The 19,014-nt window shown below is 47.6% G+C and overlaps 1 protein-coding gene across 5 annotated transcripts in view; it reads right to left on the bottom strand.

The window, feature by feature from the left end:
* Positions 1-19,014, bottom strand: part of LAMA5 (laminin subunit alpha 5) — a 241,584-nt gene that overhangs the window by 79,720 nt on the left and 142,850 nt on the right. For all 5 annotated transcript variants that reach the window (XM_029611751.1, XM_029611754.1, XM_029611755.1 and 2 more), the window contains 12 exons: positions 17,613-17,757; positions 16,849-16,989; positions 16,279-16,440; positions 15,262-15,366; positions 15,084-15,167; positions 14,363-14,593; positions 13,105-13,218; positions 12,552-12,679; positions 12,186-12,266; positions 11,798-12,012; positions 11,602-11,702; positions 45-225 (listed from right to left, as the gene is read on the bottom strand). In XM_029611751.1, the coding sequence (XP_029467611.1) occupies positions 45-225; positions 11,602-11,702; positions 11,798-12,012; positions 12,186-12,266; positions 12,552-12,679; positions 13,105-13,218; positions 14,363-14,593; positions 15,084-15,167; positions 15,262-15,366; positions 16,279-16,440; positions 16,849-16,989; positions 17,613-17,757 (1,688 nt within the window). The remainder of the gene's footprint in view (positions 1-44; positions 226-11,601; positions 11,703-11,797; positions 12,013-12,185; positions 12,267-12,551; positions 12,680-13,104; positions 13,219-14,362; positions 14,594-15,083; positions 15,168-15,261; positions 15,367-16,278; positions 16,441-16,848; positions 16,990-17,612; positions 17,758-19,014) is intronic.

The following is a 19,014-nucleotide window of genomic DNA, read 5'->3' as shown; positions in this document are numbered from 1 at the left end:
ATCTTCTGCAACTGTTCCCTAGCAGGAGTACAAGGGTCACTCACTTCTGCAGCCACTGGCTCCGAAGCCCCAGTACCCTGGTGCACACTGCTGGCATCGGAGACCATTGACGCCATGTTGGCAGTCACACTGGCCACTCTGAGGATGGCAGGTTGTACCCACAGAGGCTGCGTCACATTCACACCTCCGACAGCCAGCACAGCCATCGTAGCCATAGTATCCAGCCTGGAGAAAAAAGAGAGAGAGAGAGAGGAGTCAGACCGGAATGATGAGATTAAAGATCGGGAGATCCCATGGAAGAACACAAGTCTCCCTACGCCAGCAATCCTCATCACTCATCCCACATCCCAACAGCAAGGAAGAGAATTATATCCCACAGATCTCAGTGCTAGCAGTTTAACATCGTATCACAGCGCTCAGTCTAACAAGATCCGGCATAAGCGTTCTCAGGAAGAGGAATATTCTCACTTTTAATAAACTGACTTGGGTCAACAGGAAAGGAAAGGAAAAAAAAAGCCATTTCTCGAAGGTCACAAAACTTCAGTGGTTGTGAGAAATGACTTCCTGTACTCCCTGTGCACCGGCTCTCACACACACAGAAAACATCGCATGATGCAACACTGCAAAATTTGTAATCATTTTCAAAATTTACGTCTGTCCACACCCTCGGATGTGTCTAGGGACTCTTTTTCTGAAGTATCCAAATTCAGAAACTGGATCTAGTCTAGCTAAATTAAATTCAGCCCATTGGCCATTAAACAGGTTTTCTCCAGCTTTAGCAAAAGTCTTAAGCCATGATCTCGCACCATACGTACCAAGTTGGTTCCTCTCTCACTTTCTGAGGGCTCTCTGCCGACAGCATTAAAAAAGGCATCCATTCACCCTCTTTTGCAAAAATCTACGCTACATCCTTTATTAGATAGTATTTATCGCCCCATCTCTTCGCTTCCCTTCCTTTTTAAAATAATTAAAATGTGCTGTTTCGTCTCAGCTTGATAATTTCCTAGAACAACATGATTCTGCTTAACCAATTTCATTTCGGTTTTCGTAAACTTTGTAGCACTGAAACTTTGCTTTTATCTAGTTTTGTCACCATCACATGTGGTTTTGATCAAGGAGTTTGTTAGGTCATGGTTTTATTGGATATTTCTGCCGCATTTGATACTCTGAACCCCTCTATTCTGCTAAAACATCTAGAGGATATTGGCATTTCAGGCACTGTTTTGAGTTGGTTTTCATCATATTTATCTGATCGAGTGCTACATGTATCTACTGATTCTTCTGTTTCAAGCAGGCATAAAATCACTTCTGGTATTACCCAAGCTTCTGCTCGTTCTGCATTATTATTTAATGTTCATTTATTCTCTCTTTGCAAATTATTGGCCTACCTGGGAGTCAATTATTAATTGAATGCGGATAACATACAAATCTTTGTACCTAAACAATCTTCTAGGACTGCTACAAATCGAGAAATTACTTACCTGAAAATTTAATTTTCCTTAAAGTAGACAGATGGACTCAGGACCAATGGGTTTATGCTCCCCTGCCAGCAGATGGAGACAGAGTCAGCTTTCAAAGCTGACACCCTAGATATACCTCTGCAGTGACCTCAGCGCTTCAGTATTCTCTTCAAATGCCACTGTGGACATACTAGTGAAAAAACGTGATTAAATATGTTTAAAAATATGATTAAAAAATGCATAACTGTAATGGTACTCAACCAATCGTAAACACTGAACCCCAGTAAGTAATTATATAAATAACAACCCCCATCAGACCTAATTGGGATATCATTTAAACAACACAGTCCCCTCTCTCTGGTCACTAATAATTCTGAATGATACTGCTGGAATGATATTGCTGGAATCAATAATTTGTGGTATGCGGTATATAATTTGTGAATGTCAATGTTGTAAACCGTGGTGATCTAGTGATTTTCACATGGAATGACGGTACATAAAACCGCCAAATAAATAAATAAATAAATAGATGACATCATGAAACCTGACAGTCCTTAATATTGAAGAAATTACTTACCTGATAATTTTGTTTTCCTTAGTGTAGACAAATGGACTCAGGACCAGTAGGTTATGTGCTCTTCTGCTAGCAGATGGGATGGGAGTCGGAGTCAGATTTCAAAGCTGACGTCACCCTAGATATACCCCTGCAGTGACCTCAGCAACTCAGTATCCTCATCGAAAAGCCATTGTGGATATATATCTTGCATAAACAACTTGATTAAACTTCTTAAACTTGATTAAACTGATTCAACTGATTTTAAAAAACTGGAGACCGCCAGTGCACTCAACCAAGTTAACCCCGACACCAGACTAACTGCAGGTGTCTTGAACTAGGGGTAGTTGCCTTACTCGTAACTGTTTAGTCTCGAGGTTCGCTTTCAGAGGTCCTTCTTTTCTGGGGCAGCCGCAGGCGGGATGCTGAGTCCATCTGTTTACACTAAGGAAAACGAAATTATCAGGTAAGTAATTTCTCCATTTCCTAGCGTGTAGCCAGATGGACTCAGGATTAGTGGGATGTACAAAAGCTACTCCCGGACAGGGCAGGAGGCTGCCCGTGGCCCACTTAGTACTGCCCTTGCGAAGGCTGCATCTTCTCAGGCCAGAACATCCAGGTGGTAGAACATTGAAATCGTCGGCTCAGTGTGCTGCGGCAGTCAAAAAAGCAAACAGAATGTTAGGAATTATTAGAAAGGGAATGGTGAATAAAATGGAAAATGTCATAATGCCTCTGTATTGCTCCATGGTGAGACCACACCTTGAATACTGTGTACAATTCTGGTCGCCGCATCTCAAAAAAGATATAATTGCGATGGAGAAGGTACAGAGAAGGGCAACCAAAATGATAAGGGGATGAAACAGCTTCCCTATGAGGAAAGACTAAAGAGGTTAGGACTTTTCCGCTTGGAGAAGAGACGACTGAGGGGGGGATAGAGGTGTTTAAAATCATGAGAGGTCTAGAACGGGTAGATGTGAATCGGTTATTTACTCTTTCGGATAGTAGAAAGACTAGGGGGCACGCCATGAAGTTAGCATGGGGCACATTTAAAACTAATCGGAGAAAGTTCTTTTTTACTCAACACACAATTAAACTCTGGAATTTGTTGCCAGAGGATGTGGTTAGTGCAGTTAGTATAGCTGTGTTTGAAAAAGGATTGGATAAGTTCTTGGAGGAGAAGTCCATTACCTGCTATTAAGTTCACTTAGAGAATAGCCACTGCCATTAGCAATGGTAACATAGAATAGACTTAGTGTTTGGGTACTTGCCAGGTTCTTATGGCCTGGATTGGCCTCTGTTGGAAACAGGATGCTGGGCTTGATGGACCCTTGGTCTGACCCAGTATGGCATTTTCTTATGTTCTTATGTTCTTATGTGTGTAGGGGGGGACCACGTTGCTACCTGACAGATCTCGGCGGGCGATGGCAGCTTGGTTTCTGCCCAAGAGACTGCCTGGGCCCCTCATAGAATGAGCCTTAACCTGTAGAGGTAAGGGCTTTCCTGCCTCTATGTAAGCTGCCTTGATTAAGTCCTTGATCCAGCGGGCTATGGTTGCTCGCGAGGCCGCTTCTCCTTGCTTCTTCCCACTGTGAAGAATGAACAGGCGATCCGTCTTGTGCACCGGTGCCGATCTTTCCAGATATCGCACCAGGAGTCTGCCAATATTTAGATGGAGAAGAAGGCGTGAGTCTTCCGAATCCTTATGTTCATCCGGAGATGGTAGGGAGATGGCTTGGTTCAAATGAAACTCGGAAACCACTTTTGGTAGGAAGGGGGGAGCGGTGCGCAGCTGTATGGTTCCAGGAGTGAACCTAAGGAACGGTTCCCGACGGGATAGTGCCTGCAGCTCGGAGATGCGACGGGCAGAGCATATTGCCACCAGGAATAGCATCTTCAATGTTAAGAGGTGTAGTGACAGACAGTGTGTTGGTCTGAAGGAAGCTCCCGCTAGGATGTCTAATACCAGATTGAGGTTCCATAGGGGCACCGGCCACTTTAGGGGTGGCCAAAGTTGCTTTACCCCGTTTTAGGAAACAGGTCAAATCCGGATGAGCTGATAGACAGATTCCGTTCTCTTCGGCTCTGAAGCAGGAGAGGGCTGCTACCTGAATCTTGAGGGAGTTGAGCGACAACCCCTTCTTCATACCATCCCGTAGAAACTCCAGATTCATGGGGATCTTGGCCATCCACAGGAGTATCCCACAGTTCTCGCACCAGGCTTAGAATATTCTCCAGATCTGTATGTATGCCAGAGATGTTGAAAAATTCTGCGCGCAGAGGAGGGTGTCAATCATGGCCTTCGAGTAACTGCGCTTCTTCACACGAATCCTCTCAAGGTCCAGACCGTAAGAGAGAATTGAAATTGATCTTCGTGAAGAATTGGGCCCTGCCGAAGGAGGTCCTTGTGTGGGAGTAGGCACAGAGGACTCCCTGTAAGGAGTCTTTGCATATCTGCATACCATGGGCATCTTGGCCAATCCGGGGCCACTAGTAATAGTCCCCTGTGGTGTTCTATCTTGCGGGTGACCTTGCCCAGTAGTGGCCATGGGGGGAAGGCGTACAGTAAGTCTTCCTCTGGCCAGGTCTGGCGAGAGTGTCGATCCCCTGGGAGTGTGGTTCTCGTCTGTGGCTGAAGAACTTGGGGACTTGGGCACTGGGATAGCTTGCCAGTAGGTTCATGGCTGGGATACCCCAGCGATTTACTATCAGTTGGAAGGCTGTGGTCGACAGTGTCCATTCCCTCAGGTCCAGGTTTTCTCTGCTGAGGAAGTCTGCTGAGACGTTGCCTTTTCCTGTGATGTGGGAGGCCGAGATCCCTTGTAGGTTTATCTCCGCCCATGCCATGAGAGGGTCTATCTCCAGAGACACCTGCTGACTCCTGGTTCCTCCCTGGCGGTTGATGTAGGCAACCATTGCAATGTTTATTTTATTTTATTTATTTATTTATTTATTTAAGAGCATTTCTATACCATCTTTCACAGACACAGTCTGACCAAGACGGTTCACAATTTCAAATATATAAAAGAAATAAAAAAAAGAAAAATTTAAAAATAACAATAACTAAGCAAAAAACAACTACACAAAAATAAAAAAATAAAAAAAAAAATATATATATATAATATAAAATAAAAAGTAAAGTAATAGATAGAAAAAAAATACAATATATAATTATAATCCCTAATTCTCTAACATAACTATACTAATTTATAAAAACAAGAAAAGCCAGAAAAAATAAAGAAGAAACAAAAACCACTGTTTTCACATGGTTTGGCCATAACTGCAAGCTATTAAGAGTGTTTATGTGTATTGAATAACCGCTAATGAATGTTGTCCGACATTACTCAAATCGCTTCGCCTTGGAGACTGTGGCTGAATTGCAGGCACGCTAGTCTGACTGCTCGAGCTTCCAGAAGGTTTATGTTCCATCCCGTCTCTTCCTTGTTCCATTATCCCTGGGCCGTCAGTTCCTGACAGTGGGCTCCCCACCCTCGCAGACTTGTGTCCGTGGTGAGCAAGATCCAGTTCGGTGGGGATAGGCTTACTCCTCTGCTTAGGTGGTCTTCCTGTAGTCACTACTGAAGCTGAGAACGTACCTCTGCTGGTAGTTGGAGGTGAATTGAGTAGTCCTGGGATAGTGGGTTCCAGCATGACAGTAAGGAGTGCTGGACTGGTCGCATGTGGGCCCTTACCTTGAGGCGTGCATTGGTCGTAATTGTTCCATCAGTTTCCTTCTCCTCGGGTGAGGGAGGAAGACTTTGTTCTGTTTGGTGTTGAAACGGGCCCCCAGGTACTCTAGAGATTGAGAGGGCTGCAGACTGCTCTTGCCAGTGCTCATGACCCAGCCGAGTTCCTGCAGTAGGTTCTTGAACATAAGAACATTAGAAAATGACATACTGGTCAGACCAAGGGTCCATCAAGCCCAGCATCCTGTTTCCAACAGTGGCCAATCCAGGCCATAAGAACCTGGCAAGTACCCAAAAACTAAGTCTATTCCATGTTACCATTGCTAATGGCAGTGGCTATTCTCTAAGTGAACTTAATAGCAGGTAATGGACTTCTCCTCCAAGAACTTATCCAATCCTTTTTTAAACACAGCTATACTAACTGCACTAACCACATCCTCTGGCAACAAATTCCAGAGTTTAATTGTACGTTGAGTAAAAAAGAACTTTCTCCGATTAGTTTTAAATGTGCCCCATGCTAACTTCATGGAGTGCCCCCTAGTCTTTCTACTATCCGAAAGAGTAAATAACCGATTCACATCTACCCGTTCTAGACCTCTCATGATTTTAAACATCTCTATCATATCCTCCCTCAGCCGTCTCTTCTCCAAGCTGAAAAGTCCTAACCTCTTCAGCCTTTCCTCATAGGGGAGCTGTTCCATTCCCCTTATCATTTTGGTAGCCCTTCTCTGTACCTTCTCCATCACAATTATATCTTTTTTGAGATGCGGCGACCAGAATTGTACACAGTATTCAAGGCGCGGTCTCACCATGGAGCGATACAGAGGCATTATGACATTTTCCGTTTTATTCACCATTCCCTTTCTAATAATTCCCAACATTCTGTTTGCTTTTTTGACTGCCGCAGCACACTGAACCAACGATTTCAATGTGTTATCCACTATGACACCTAGATCTCTTTCATGGGTTGTAGCACCTAATATGGAATCCAACATTGTGTAATTATAGCATGGGTTATTTTTCCCTATATGCATCACCTTGCACTTATCCACATTAAATTTCATCTGCCATTTGGATGCCCAATTTTCCAGTCTCACAAGGTCTTCCTGCAATTTATCACAATCTGCTTGTGATTTAACTACTCTGAACAATTTTGTGTCATCTGCAAATTTGATTATCTCACTCGTCGTATTTATTTCCAGATCATTTATAAATATATTGAAAAGTAAGGGTCCCAATACAGATCCCTGTGGCACTCCACTGTCCACTCCCTTCCACTGAGAAACTTGTCCATTTAATCCTACTCTCTGTTTCCTGTCTTTTAGCCAGTTTGCAATCCACGAAAGGACATCGCCACCTATCCCATTACTTTTTACTTTTCCTGGAAGCATCTCATGAGGAACTTTGTCAAACGCCTTCTGAAAATCCAAGTATACTATATCTACCGGTTCACCTTTATCCACATATTTATTAACTCCTTCAAAAAAGTGAAGCAGATTTGTGAGGCAAGACTTGCCCTGGGTAAAGCCATGCTGGTCACTTGCCGGCTTGCCCTGGGTAAAGCCGTGCTGTCACCTGCCGGCTCTCTTTCGAAGACTTTGCCCTGATCAGCCAGTCATCCAGATAAGGGTGTACCAAGATCCCTTCCTTCCACAGTGTTGCCACCATGACCACCATAATTTTGGAGAATGTTCTGGGGGCTATTGCTAGGGGTGGCCAAGGGTAGCGCTTGGAATTGGTAATGGTGACCCAGTATCACAAAGCGTAGAAAACGCTGGTGATCTTGATGGACTGGAATGTGAAGGTAGGCTTCGGAGAGGTCCAGGGAGGTTAGGAACTCTCCTGGTTGTACTGCCATTATTACAGAGCGAAGAGTCTCCATGTGGAAGTGTAGTATCCGCAGATGACGGTTGACGTTCTTGAGATCCAAGAAGGATCGGAATGAGCCTTCCTTCTTGGGAACGATAAATTAGATGGAATAGCGCCCCGTATTTTGTTGGGGCATAGGAACCGGAGTTATTGCCTTCAGACTGAGTAGTCTTGTCAGAGTGGCTTCCACTGCCAGTCTCTGGGTGTAGGAGTGGCAGGGTGACATCATAAATTTGTCCCGAGGAATGCTGCGGAACTCCAGAGAGTAACCTTCTCGAATGATGTTTAGTACCCATTTGTCCAACGTGATCTCGACCCATCTTTGGTAGAAGAGGGCATGTCGACCTCCTATTTCCTCTTCCTATGGATGGGTCGGCCCATTTTCATTGGGGAGCATGGCTGGAGCTTGCCCCCGGGCCTGTTCGTCTCTTGGTCTGTTGGTTCCGAAAGGGCTGGGACCTTTTGGAGGGACAAGGTGCCTGGAACTGTGAGTTCCTGTAGGGTCTAAAGCGTTGCGAACCTCTGCCCCTGGTTCTTCTTGGGGAGGGGCGCTGGGATCTTTTATTCCTGTCTTCCGATAGCCGAGACACTGGGGATTCGACCCACTTGCTGGCTAACTTCTCCAATTAGCTTCCAAACAAGAGAGATCCTTTAAAGGGCATTCTTGTGAGATTCGCTTTAGAGGTCGCATCAGCAGACCAATTCCACAGCCATAATTGTCTTCTAGCTGCCACTACCGAGGCTACTCCTCTGGCTGAGGTACGCACCAGATCTGAGCTTGCATCCGTCAGGAAGGCTGCTGCAGGTTCCATCGTCTCACCGGTATACATTCCGGAGTTATTTGCCTCTCTCGAGAGGAGCAAGCAGGAACGTGCCACCAGTGCGCAGCAGGAAGCAATCTGCAGTGTCATTGCTATTGCGTCGAAGGCCCGCCTAAGAATGGATTCCAATCGTCTATCCTGAGTATCCTTCAATGCAGCCCCTCCCTCAACGGGAATGGTTGTTCGCTTTGAGACGGCACAGACCATGGCATCCACTTTCAGAAAATGCAGGTGTTCCTTGGTCACTGGTTCCAGAGGATATAATTTATTTATTTATTTATTGGTTTTTATATACCGCCGCTCATCAAAGATATCACGTCGGTGCACATAGAACAAAAATACGCAGTTGCGTGTACATATAACAATATAATAATAGCTGAATTCCATAATACATTAAAACAGTAACATATGGTATCAAGAACAACTTATTTAGCTAATAATAGATGATAAAATAGAGTAAAAAATAACTGTGAATGCACAACTTTATCTAGTATCAGGGCAAAACGGGGTGGGGAACAAAGTGGAACGGGAATGAAGGAGAAAGGGTCAGGAATGGAACAGTATATATACATATATACAGTGGGCGAGATCAATGGTTATAAAAAGGTAACAAAAGTACTAGGAAAGAACAGAAGAGGGCTTAGCTAAATTAAAGTTGAGAGTAATAGTTTAGGGAAAAGATAGAAGGATTGATAGCTTAAGAAAGGGAGTAAAAAGAGTTAAGAAAGATCATGTGAGATAGTAGCATGTTAGGAACAAGAGAGTTAAGGGGGAACACGTAATAATCAAGTGTAGGCTTTAGTAAAAAGCCATGTCTTGAGCTTTTGCTTGAAGGTCTTAGAGGACAGTTCAAGGCGTAAGGCTTGAACTGTCCTCTATATAAGGCTGTAAGGCTTGAACTGTCCTCCATATAAGGCTTCCAAGGCCCGACCCCCTTTGAAGCTGACCTCTGGGGAATCTCATTCCAGGTCAATCGGTTCCTGGATGGCTTCCATCATTGGAAAGTAGCATGAGGCTTTACAAAGAGACACCAGGATGGGGTTCTTCTTTGTTCCGCCATAGGGTCCGTGCCTGGAATACCCAGAATCTTCAGAGTCTGGGAAACAAGGGCTGGTAGTTTATCCTGTGGAAGAAGTGAAGCATGGTTTGATATGGTTCCAGGCCTGGAGGGATTTCTCCTTCTTCCAGGGAGCCGACATCATCATCTGAGGTATCTGGGACCCTGTCAGGGAAACTATTGGTTAGGCGAGGCATGTCTCGAGGCATCCGAGTAGAGTCAAGAGGATCTTGTGCTTCCAGCAGGGATTGAGCCCGGGACGCAGCTGGGGCTGATTGCGCCTGAACGAAGACTTGCAGCCCTTGGAAAAATTCTAACCAGGAGAAGGTCCCTGGGTCCATGTTAATCCCAGGGGGAGTTGGAGCAGGGGCTCCTGAGGTGCCCTCTTGTGGAGAAGCTGTCTCGGGGCTGCATAGATCTGGTGAGCTATCGTATGTAGTAGTCCCGGATCCATCTTCAGACAGTGAGGGACCAGGCTTTGGTCCCCCCTGGGCTTCTTCACAATGCTGACACAGGCAGGACTCCAGTTCAGGCTGTGCGGCTCTGATGTGGCAGGCTGTGCAAAGAGAGGGCCTTCTGGCCTTCTTGGATGCCGATGCCATTGCCTCTATGCCTAGGCGCACAGGAATTAAACTTAATTGCGCAATTGTAGTTGTAAGCACGGTTGTGCGTGCAGTTATGCGCACGGAGTGCACGCCATTGTGTGCGCAGGGTGCGCTTGGTTGTGCAAGCGGTGTGTGCTCAGTTGTGCGCACGGCTCAGTTGTGCATGCAGTTATACGTGCGTCTATGTAGGGACGCGAACAAGTTAGGCACATCGGCCATCCAGCCTGCACCACGTCGGTAGAGAAGGGAAGATGGCGCCGACGACCCCTGCGCATAAAATGGCGCCCTCCGAGGGTCTCCACATGTGTGAACCCTTGCACCAGATCAGGGCCTAGCCCAACCAAGGCTGCTCAACCCGATCGGTGCTCCCTTTTCCCTCGCCGAAAGAAGGAGAAATCAGTATGGCGATTCGAGCTCTGGAGACCGGAGACCTGAATTTAAAGTTTTCTGCTTACCTGGTCTCGGCGCTTACCGATCGTGTGCCCTACGGTCTCCAGCTGCGGGGGGAGAGGGAATTACCTTCACTGCCACGCTCGGTTGTGCACCCGCTGCCTTTCAGCCACTCTGGGGGCTAAGTCCATGATGGGACCCGGCTACCTGACCAAGGCTCACCTCTGAGGGATATCGGAAATCACCTCAGGAATTCTCAACTGGGGGAGGGACCCTTAGGTATCACCGCAGGAGAGCGGGGCTCGATCTTCTTTAAGGTAATTTTGTCTTCTTGCTGTATTTTTCCTAACACTGTGTAGTGTGTGGGATAGTGTTCACATCTGCTAGGAGACGGAGAGATACTGAGGAGCTGAGGTCACTGCAGGGGTACATCTAGGGTGACGTCAGCTTTGAAATCTGACTCCGTCTCCCATCTGCTAGCAGAAGAGCACATAACCCACTGGTCCTGAGTCCATCTGGCTACACGCTAGGAAAAGGGCACTTTTCATCAGTTCAAACTGCATTTTTCATGTGCACACTAACATTCTCAAAATAATACATTTAAATTTAATTGCAAGACATTACATTTAAAGATTTTTTTTTTACCTCCTATGCTTGTTCAGACATCAGTCTTTGAGCTCATTAATGCAGGCCCTTTGTGTGGTTTATGATGGTCATTAAAACATTTTGAAGTCATTTCCTATCTGCACGTGTGCGGCTTTCTGTGAGCAAACTTTGTGGTTTTTATTGTGATACTGGATTTTACTCATGGGTTTGTGGTTGCGATATCTGTTTTAAAGCACATAATTGATCCTATTGAAATATTTATATTTGGAGGGACTTTTGTTATATATTTATTTTAATATATTGCTAGCTGTTCGAAGGTGCCTAATGGTTTCATAGCAGCATGCCAGTCCTTTTTTATTTCCTGGTTTTTCAATTTTATTAAATTATTCTGTTGTATCCTCTCTCTTGTTTTTATATTTTTGTTGTGCATTTTAATTATGAATGTTTAATTTCTGCAGAATATACTTTTTAAATAAATAAATAAATAAATACAATTCCAGGTCTAGAATAACGGCAAAGGCCACAGTGGGACGAGTGAAAGGATGACACTGTACCTGACATGTGTCGCAGCGTTGGCCTGTCACCCCAGGCTTGCACAGACACTGCCCCGTCTGGGGATCACAGGACGCTGCGCCGCACGGAGAGCAGCTGCATTCTGCAAGAAATGGATCGAGCGGGGGGGTTAGCAGGAGAGGAAGTCCTCAGGAAGCACAGGGAAGATAGCTCTGCTTTAGCCTGAACAAGACTTACTGGTGCAGTTTTTCGCCCCCACGGCATCACCGTAGTAGCCGGGAGCACAGATTTCACACCGGGCTCCAGCTGTGTTGAACATGCAGCCCATGCAGACTCCAGTGAGGGGGTCACATTCACTGAAGAGCAGGTTGGGGTCGGCATTGGCACTGCAGTCACATGGCCGACAGGAACTTCCAATCACCATGGGGTTACCATAATAACCTGGCGCACAGCTGTATTAAAAAAAAAAAATTCAAATCATGACTTAAAAATTAAAACACCTTTCTTTGATTACGCGGCAGTTAAAGTGTGAAATGCTGAGTTACGAACATCCTGAAAAGGTAGAATCCGTCAGGATTTTATTTGTAAAAATGGAAAACTGTGTTAAGGAAGTGTTTGCGATTACCGTTCACATCTGGGTCCCGCGTAGCCAGGCATACAGAGACACTGTGTGGTCAGAGGTTTGTGCACACATCCAATGGCAAAACTGAAAGAGAGATCAGGTGCTTAGATTTGTGCTTACTCCAAGGATACATTATGCCCTTTATCTCAATTGCACTAAAAATTAAAATAAAAAAACTGGGTCAGACCAAGGGTCCATCGAGCCCAGCATCCTGTTTCCAACAGAGGCAAAACCAGGCTACAAGAACCTGGCAATTACCCAAACACTAAGAAGATCCCATGCTACTGATGCAATTAATAGCAGTGGCTATTCCCTACGTATGGAGCGTGAGCCCCCGATTCCCAGCATCCCTTCCACGGAGGCGCTTACTTGTTGGAGGCCACGGAGAGTGGGCAGGGACATCCCACACAATGCAAAAGCTTCTCCGCCGTGGCGTTCATGACAAAGCCTTCTCTGCATCTCTCGCAGTGCTCTCCCTCCGTGTTGTACTGGCAGTTCTGAGAGGAGAGGGCGATATTAAACGTCACTTGACTGGCGGTTTAGAAAGGGGCCATTTCAGGCTTGGGGGTCACGGCGGAGGGCGGCGTGATGCCACCTGGGTAATACTCACTTACACACCTGTAGTACCCCCCTTTCCAAAGCAAAGTTTTGCCAGAAGTGGGATACAACAACTCAAATAATGCAATAATATATCTAAGTACAAAATATAAGATATATATATATATATATATATATATATTCGGCCAGTAACCACCCATCAGTCTGACCCAGTGGCCCCCAACTGGTTCTCTGCCCCAGCAACAGGAAAGGGATTGAGCGAGCCTAGCTCCAATTCCTTTAACAGGCAAACATCAAAACACCGCAGCTGCTGGCAGGACTTCTAGCAACCTCTCCTACCCCCGAATCACAACAGGTCACTTACCACACACACGCCCGACCCCGGGAGGCACTGGTCCGAGCGGCCGCTGCAGTTACAGGGGACGCATTTTCCCAGGAAAAGCCCTTTGGTGTCTCTGTAGTAACCGGGTGCACATTCCTAGCCAAAAGCACAAAGGTGAAAGGAAACGCCAATGAGCAAAGCCCAGCCAAAGCCCCCCCTGCTTCCTACAGCTCACGAAGCTCAGCGTGCTCCAGGGTCACCCACAGCGGCGGATTCACGACGTCGGGCCGGCCCGGGTATTCGCCGCCCAGGCCGGCCCAGGACACGTCACGTGGTCTGCCGAGCGCGGCTCCGTCACAGCCACGCACGGCAGACCACGTGACCGGAGCCGCAGCATGCCCGATCCCCCGATAGGCCAATCCGCCCCTGGTCACCCAGAACACGAGACGGGCACAAGGACTGCCAGCTCTTACTATAAATCCACGTTAAGAATCAGAATACAAGAATTAAGCAAGGGCTCCGTATTCAGCGCCATTTATCTGGCCAAACAGTGCCCGCTCTGGAGTTATCCAGATTACTTTGCAGCCTACACGCTGACATTCGGCATTATCTGGGTAACTGCGAGCTGCTATTTGGCTGTCCTGAAGTTAGCGGGATACATTTATCCAACTCATTTTAAGATAGCCGAATATTTCCAGCTGCACAGCCACGCCACTAAATATCCTCACCCAACATCACAATCACTTCATCAAAAAATGGATTTAAACAAGAAACCACTAACTTCTCCATCATCTCCATTACTGTGTGATTAATGTCATTCGCTATACAGTTATACTATATTGGAATCGATTCTGCTACCCTGTAAATATTACATTGGAATCGATTCTGCTACCCTGTAAATATTTTACTGCTCAGTTATCTCCCCCCTTTCCTTTTCCAGATCCAAGTTATTTACCTCCCTGTTTTTATTGTTAACTGTTTCACTCTCCTAACCATGCTCTTGTTATTGTGGTTTGAGTTCTCTCTACCTTACACACATTGTTAAATGTAAACCGGTTTGATGTGATTCCTGTCATGAAAGCCGGTATAGCAAAATAAATAAATAAATACATAAATAAATAAAAATCTTGGCAAAATTAGCAGGATATGTTTATCCAGCTAACTTTGGCAGCTGGGTAGCAGCTCAATATGGACCACCATATTTCTTATGGAAAAGTCTGCAATAAGTGAAGTAGCGGAATAAACTCATGAAGCGGTGCGTTTGACCAGCTGGAGCTCCCTTTCCTGCATCCACCCGTACCTGGCAGGAGTCCCCTCGGTAATTGGCTGGACACATGCACAGTTCCATGTTGCTGGCCTTGTGGCCCAGGCCCGTCTCTGATGCAACCTCCAGAACCACCCGGCGCAGAGACACAGAGGATGAGGACTGGGCGTTCAGAGCCCGGATATGCAGCTGCTGCAGCTTGGACAGAACCATCATCAGCTCCTCCCGAGACACGGGGTTGTGAGTCCGTGTGTGCCTGAAGTTACTCTAAGCAGAAGAGATCATAGATCGCAGATGGTAAAACCAGCAGGCAAGTCTTGTGCCTGGAAAGCAATTGGCATGATAGTTTCTTTCCAAGAAGCCGGACCAGAAACATTTAGTAGTCAACAGAGCAGGTGATACAAGCTTCGGGTGCCAATGAGAGTCAGGCTGCATGCAATCTGGGAAAAGCCAACATATTTTCTGGCACTTTTAGTGTTAAATATCAATTTCTGTCTCATTTTTTGGGGATTTCTAAAAGCACAATCACCAATCAACGTCCCATCTCCAAACTTTCCAAGCAGTTCATCCTGAACAGCCCCTATAGCACCACCTGCTGGAAAGGCAGAATTTCAAGAAAGCAGTCCTAAGATTCCAGCAAGAATCATCAGGAGCAACCCGTCAGGAGGATGGGCCGAATGTCCAGCTAAAAACGCATCACGCCGGCCTTCCAGCATTAAGAGAACATTCTCACAACAGGCCTGACCTCCGTACTGACCTCCACTAGTTGGATCTGACCTTGGTGGTGGTCTCCGGCAGTGGGATACGCACTCTCTAGGAAGGCAATGCTCATCTGGTTTCCCTGAGGGGGGGGGAGGGGAGATAGAGAGATTCCAGTAAGTCCCACTGCTTTACTGGGAGAGCTGGGGAGCACAGGATCGGGATTCACACTGTACCTTCAGGATGACGTCGGGACGCGACTCCACAGGAATAAACGCGGCGTCCCCTCTGATGGCTTTGGCGTGCAGGTGATACCTCAGGAACCCACCATAGGCAGAAACCTAATGATGAGGCCAAAGAAAACCATGGTGAAGCAACCGCACATCCCTGCCGCCAGGCACAGGCCCGCTCTGGCGTTTTAGCGTTTAGGGAAGAGTGTTGAGGGAAAAAGCCCGCCGGCAGGATCGCTGAAGAGCGCAAAGCAGAAGGGACAAAGCTCTGTTCATATAGCACTCCCCCCCTCCCCAACAGGACACAGGCCTCTGTCTCCCAAAATACCTATAGTGACCCGGTGCAGTGCACACTAATCCGCCCCACACCCTGGCAAGCACAAGAAATACCAGACGTGCGATGCTTCAAAGTGCACAGGTACTTGTACGGTGCAAACGTCATCCCCTGCTGCTTTGTCTGGGGCGTGGGCCTCTGAACCTGGCTCTAGAACCCGTGCGCACTGCTAGCCAGACAGAGCAGGGCAAGTTACCCGGGGAAATGGCTTGGAGGATTTTCCTGCTGATCGGACAGTAAACACGAAGCTTGCGACACAAGGAACACAATCGTGTAAGTAACCCAGGAGGGTTAGGAGTGACCAACCCAGGTCCGCAGGCATCTACCTGGGTACGTTACACCCGGGGTGAAAATCATTCCCTTCCCCGTGGCCAAACGTCACGAGCAGTGCCCGGGGGCGTTCCCAGGAGAGTAAACGGCCCTCACGCAGCAGGGGTTTTCAAACGTACCCACCTCGTTCTGCCTCCGATCTGCCGCCCGCAGAGACCGCCCACCCTGCAGGTGATTTTGGTAATTTTCAGAGGGCCCCGATACCCGAATCCCTTCCCTTTCAATATTGCCCGCAAGGTCCTGTGGGGACCCCAGCACTCCCTGGACCTGCGCCTCCGGGGGCTGCTGACCGCCCCCCCTCGCCACACCCAGCAGGCAGGCTGCGAAGTGACCGCCGCAGCTCCCCGGCCCGGCCGTACCCGATCTCCCAGGTAGGAGTCCGGGGCGTGCCAGTACAACTCCTGGTAAACATCGGGCACATCTCGAAGATCAGCTTCAACCAGGCCTTCCTCCAGGCTGAAGGAGAGCGGAATCTGCTGCCGGTCCGTGCTCAGCAACGCCCAACCGGACATGTCCACGAGCTGCGGAGAGGGGAGGGAGGAAGAGGAGGCAGAGATTACACGGGGCACGGGGAGACGAGCAGGAGATCCGCACCGCGAGAGAGAGAGAGCGCCTTTCTGCATGGGACTGGGAAGCAGACAGGACTTCACGGCATTCACTGGAAGGAAAGAGAGAAAGAGCCGGCTCGCTCTGACGTCCCCGCACAAGAAGGGGCTCATGGGGGAAGGGGGTTTCCTTCGGGTACAAGCAGAGAGAGAAGAGGCCGTGATCAGGAGGCGAGTTTTACCACTTCCAGAATTTCTCCTTGGGGGGGGGGTGTCCCTCTCTCCCCCCCCCCCCCACCTCTCTGCACCCAGTGCTTCCTGACTCTCACAGCTGCACCAGACAAGGCAGCCTGCAGCTGCAGCACATCTGGGTCCATGTAATACCTCAGCTCTCGACTTTGAGGAAATGTGACAGCGGTCGGTGGCTCCGAAGCAGAAGCAGCGGGTACAGCCCTTGGGGTTCCCAGCATCCAAGTAAAACGTTCCCAGCTTGCACTGCTCACACTTCAAGCCCTCCACGTTCTCCTGCAAAGATAAACGCCTGGATTACATCTCCCCTGGGGACTGACAGCAAACGAAAGCTCTCTGGCGACTGTAGATTTATTTACAAATCTTTACACCCACAAATCCAATTCAAACTGACCAGTGCGGCTTACAACAATACAAAAATCATAAAATCAAGTGCAAACAGAAGATAATGCACACATTAAAATAAAACTACAAAACGTAAAGTTATGTTTCTTAAGTCCCACTAAAGTTTCAGATTTAACCAAATGACTGCTTCCTGGCTGGTTGGTGGCCACGGCAGGATGGATCTAGCACCGTTAGTCTGACGCAGACATGGGGTAGGCTGGGGAGTGGAGAAAAGGCCGCATCCGTCTGCAATTTATTATTTGAGAAACGCGGGCAGTGGTGCCACTCAGAAACTGACCATGTGCAAATCGATCGATCAGCTGACCATCGATGGCGCCTTGCAATGGTGTCTCTTAAAGAAATCCTGCGGCTCTAAAGACAAAACCACTGACCCCTTTCATTAACGCATTTCTGGACAGCGCCCATCCCTACTGATACGGCACAGCCAGCTTCCTGCCCCCACACTGTCACTCACACGCTGACAGACAAGGCAGGCAGGGAATAAAACCACCGACCTTGCAGTGACACTGCCCAGTGACCGAGTCACAGATACCCGGCTCCGTGCCCTCCTGGTGACAGTCACAGCGCCTGCAGTTGGGGAAATCATAGTAGCCGGGAGCACAGCGCTCACACTGGCGGCCAACGACATTCGGCTTGCACCTACGGAGAAGAGAGCATGCAGGGGTCAATGAGCGCGAGCTATGTCCATCATTCAGAGTCAGCTACAGGGAGAGGAGACCAGCAGCTGCCTAGGAGCTCACCTCATGAGGAAGAGACTTCACCAAAGGCCAAAATGTTGTTCTACACCACATACTAATATCGGTGGCTGACAGAATCACTTTGTGTACAGCACTGTGCATTTAACTGTCTGCCAAACCCTGTGCAAACTGGAGAAATTACTTACCTGATAAGTTTGTTTTGCTTACTGTAAACAGATGGATTCAGGACCAATGGGTTATGCTCCCCCGCCAGCAGATGGAGACAGAGTCAGGTTTTAAAGCTGATGTCACCCTAGATACATCCCTGCAGTGACCTCAGCCCTTCAGTATTCTCTTCAAAAGCCACTATAGACATATTCTAGAAAAAACTTGATTAAAAACGGATAACCGTAACTGTACTCAACCAAACATAAACACTGAATCCCAGCAAGATCATAGATGCCCTGATCTAGGGACTGGATGACGGCTTACCCATAACCGCTTGCATTCGATATCCATTCCACGGGCAAATCCTTGGCACTGTTCTTGGGCAGCCGTGGGCAGGAAGCGCAGTCCATCTGTCTACACTAAGGAAAACGAAATTATCAGGTAAGTAATTTCCTAACGTGTAGCCAAATGGATTCAGGACCAATGGGATGTACAAAAGCCACTCCCGATCGGGGCAGGAGGCTGCCCGTGGTCCTGTTAACACTGCACTTGCAAAAGCTGCGTCCTCTCGGGCCTGTACGTCCAGGCGATAGAACCTGGAGAAGGTGTGCAAGGGGGACCATGTTACGGCTTGCCAGATATTGGCGGGAGACAGCAGTCTAGCTTCCACCCATGAGACCGCCTGAGCCCTAGTGGAATGAGCTTTAACCTGAGAAGGTAATGGCTTTCCTGCCTCCACATAGGCTCCCGTGACCACCTCCTTAATCCAGCAAGTTATAGCAGTCCACAAAGCTGGTTCGCCCCGCTTCCTTCCACCGTGAAGGACAAACAGGCAGTCCATCTTTCGGACCAGTTCTGAAACATTCAGATACTGCACCAAACGTCTACCGACATTCAAATGGTGAGGGAGGCAGTATTCTTCCACGTCCTTGTGCTTATCTAGGGATGGCAACGAAATAGACTGATTCACATGAAACTCCAAAATTACCTTGGGCAAAAAGGATGGAACGGTGCGAAGATGTAACGCTCCTAGAGCAATCCAGAGGAACAG

The sequence above is a fragment of the Rhinatrema bivittatum genome, chromosome 8, assembly GCF_901001135.1.
Source record: "Rhinatrema bivittatum chromosome 8, aRhiBiv1.1, whole genome shotgun sequence".
Classification (NCBI taxonomy): Eukaryota; Metazoa; Chordata; class Amphibia; order Gymnophiona; family Rhinatrematidae; genus Rhinatrema; species Rhinatrema bivittatum.
Note: the sequence above shows the minus strand (reverse complement) of the source record. Positions and strands in the feature narration are given on the sequence as shown.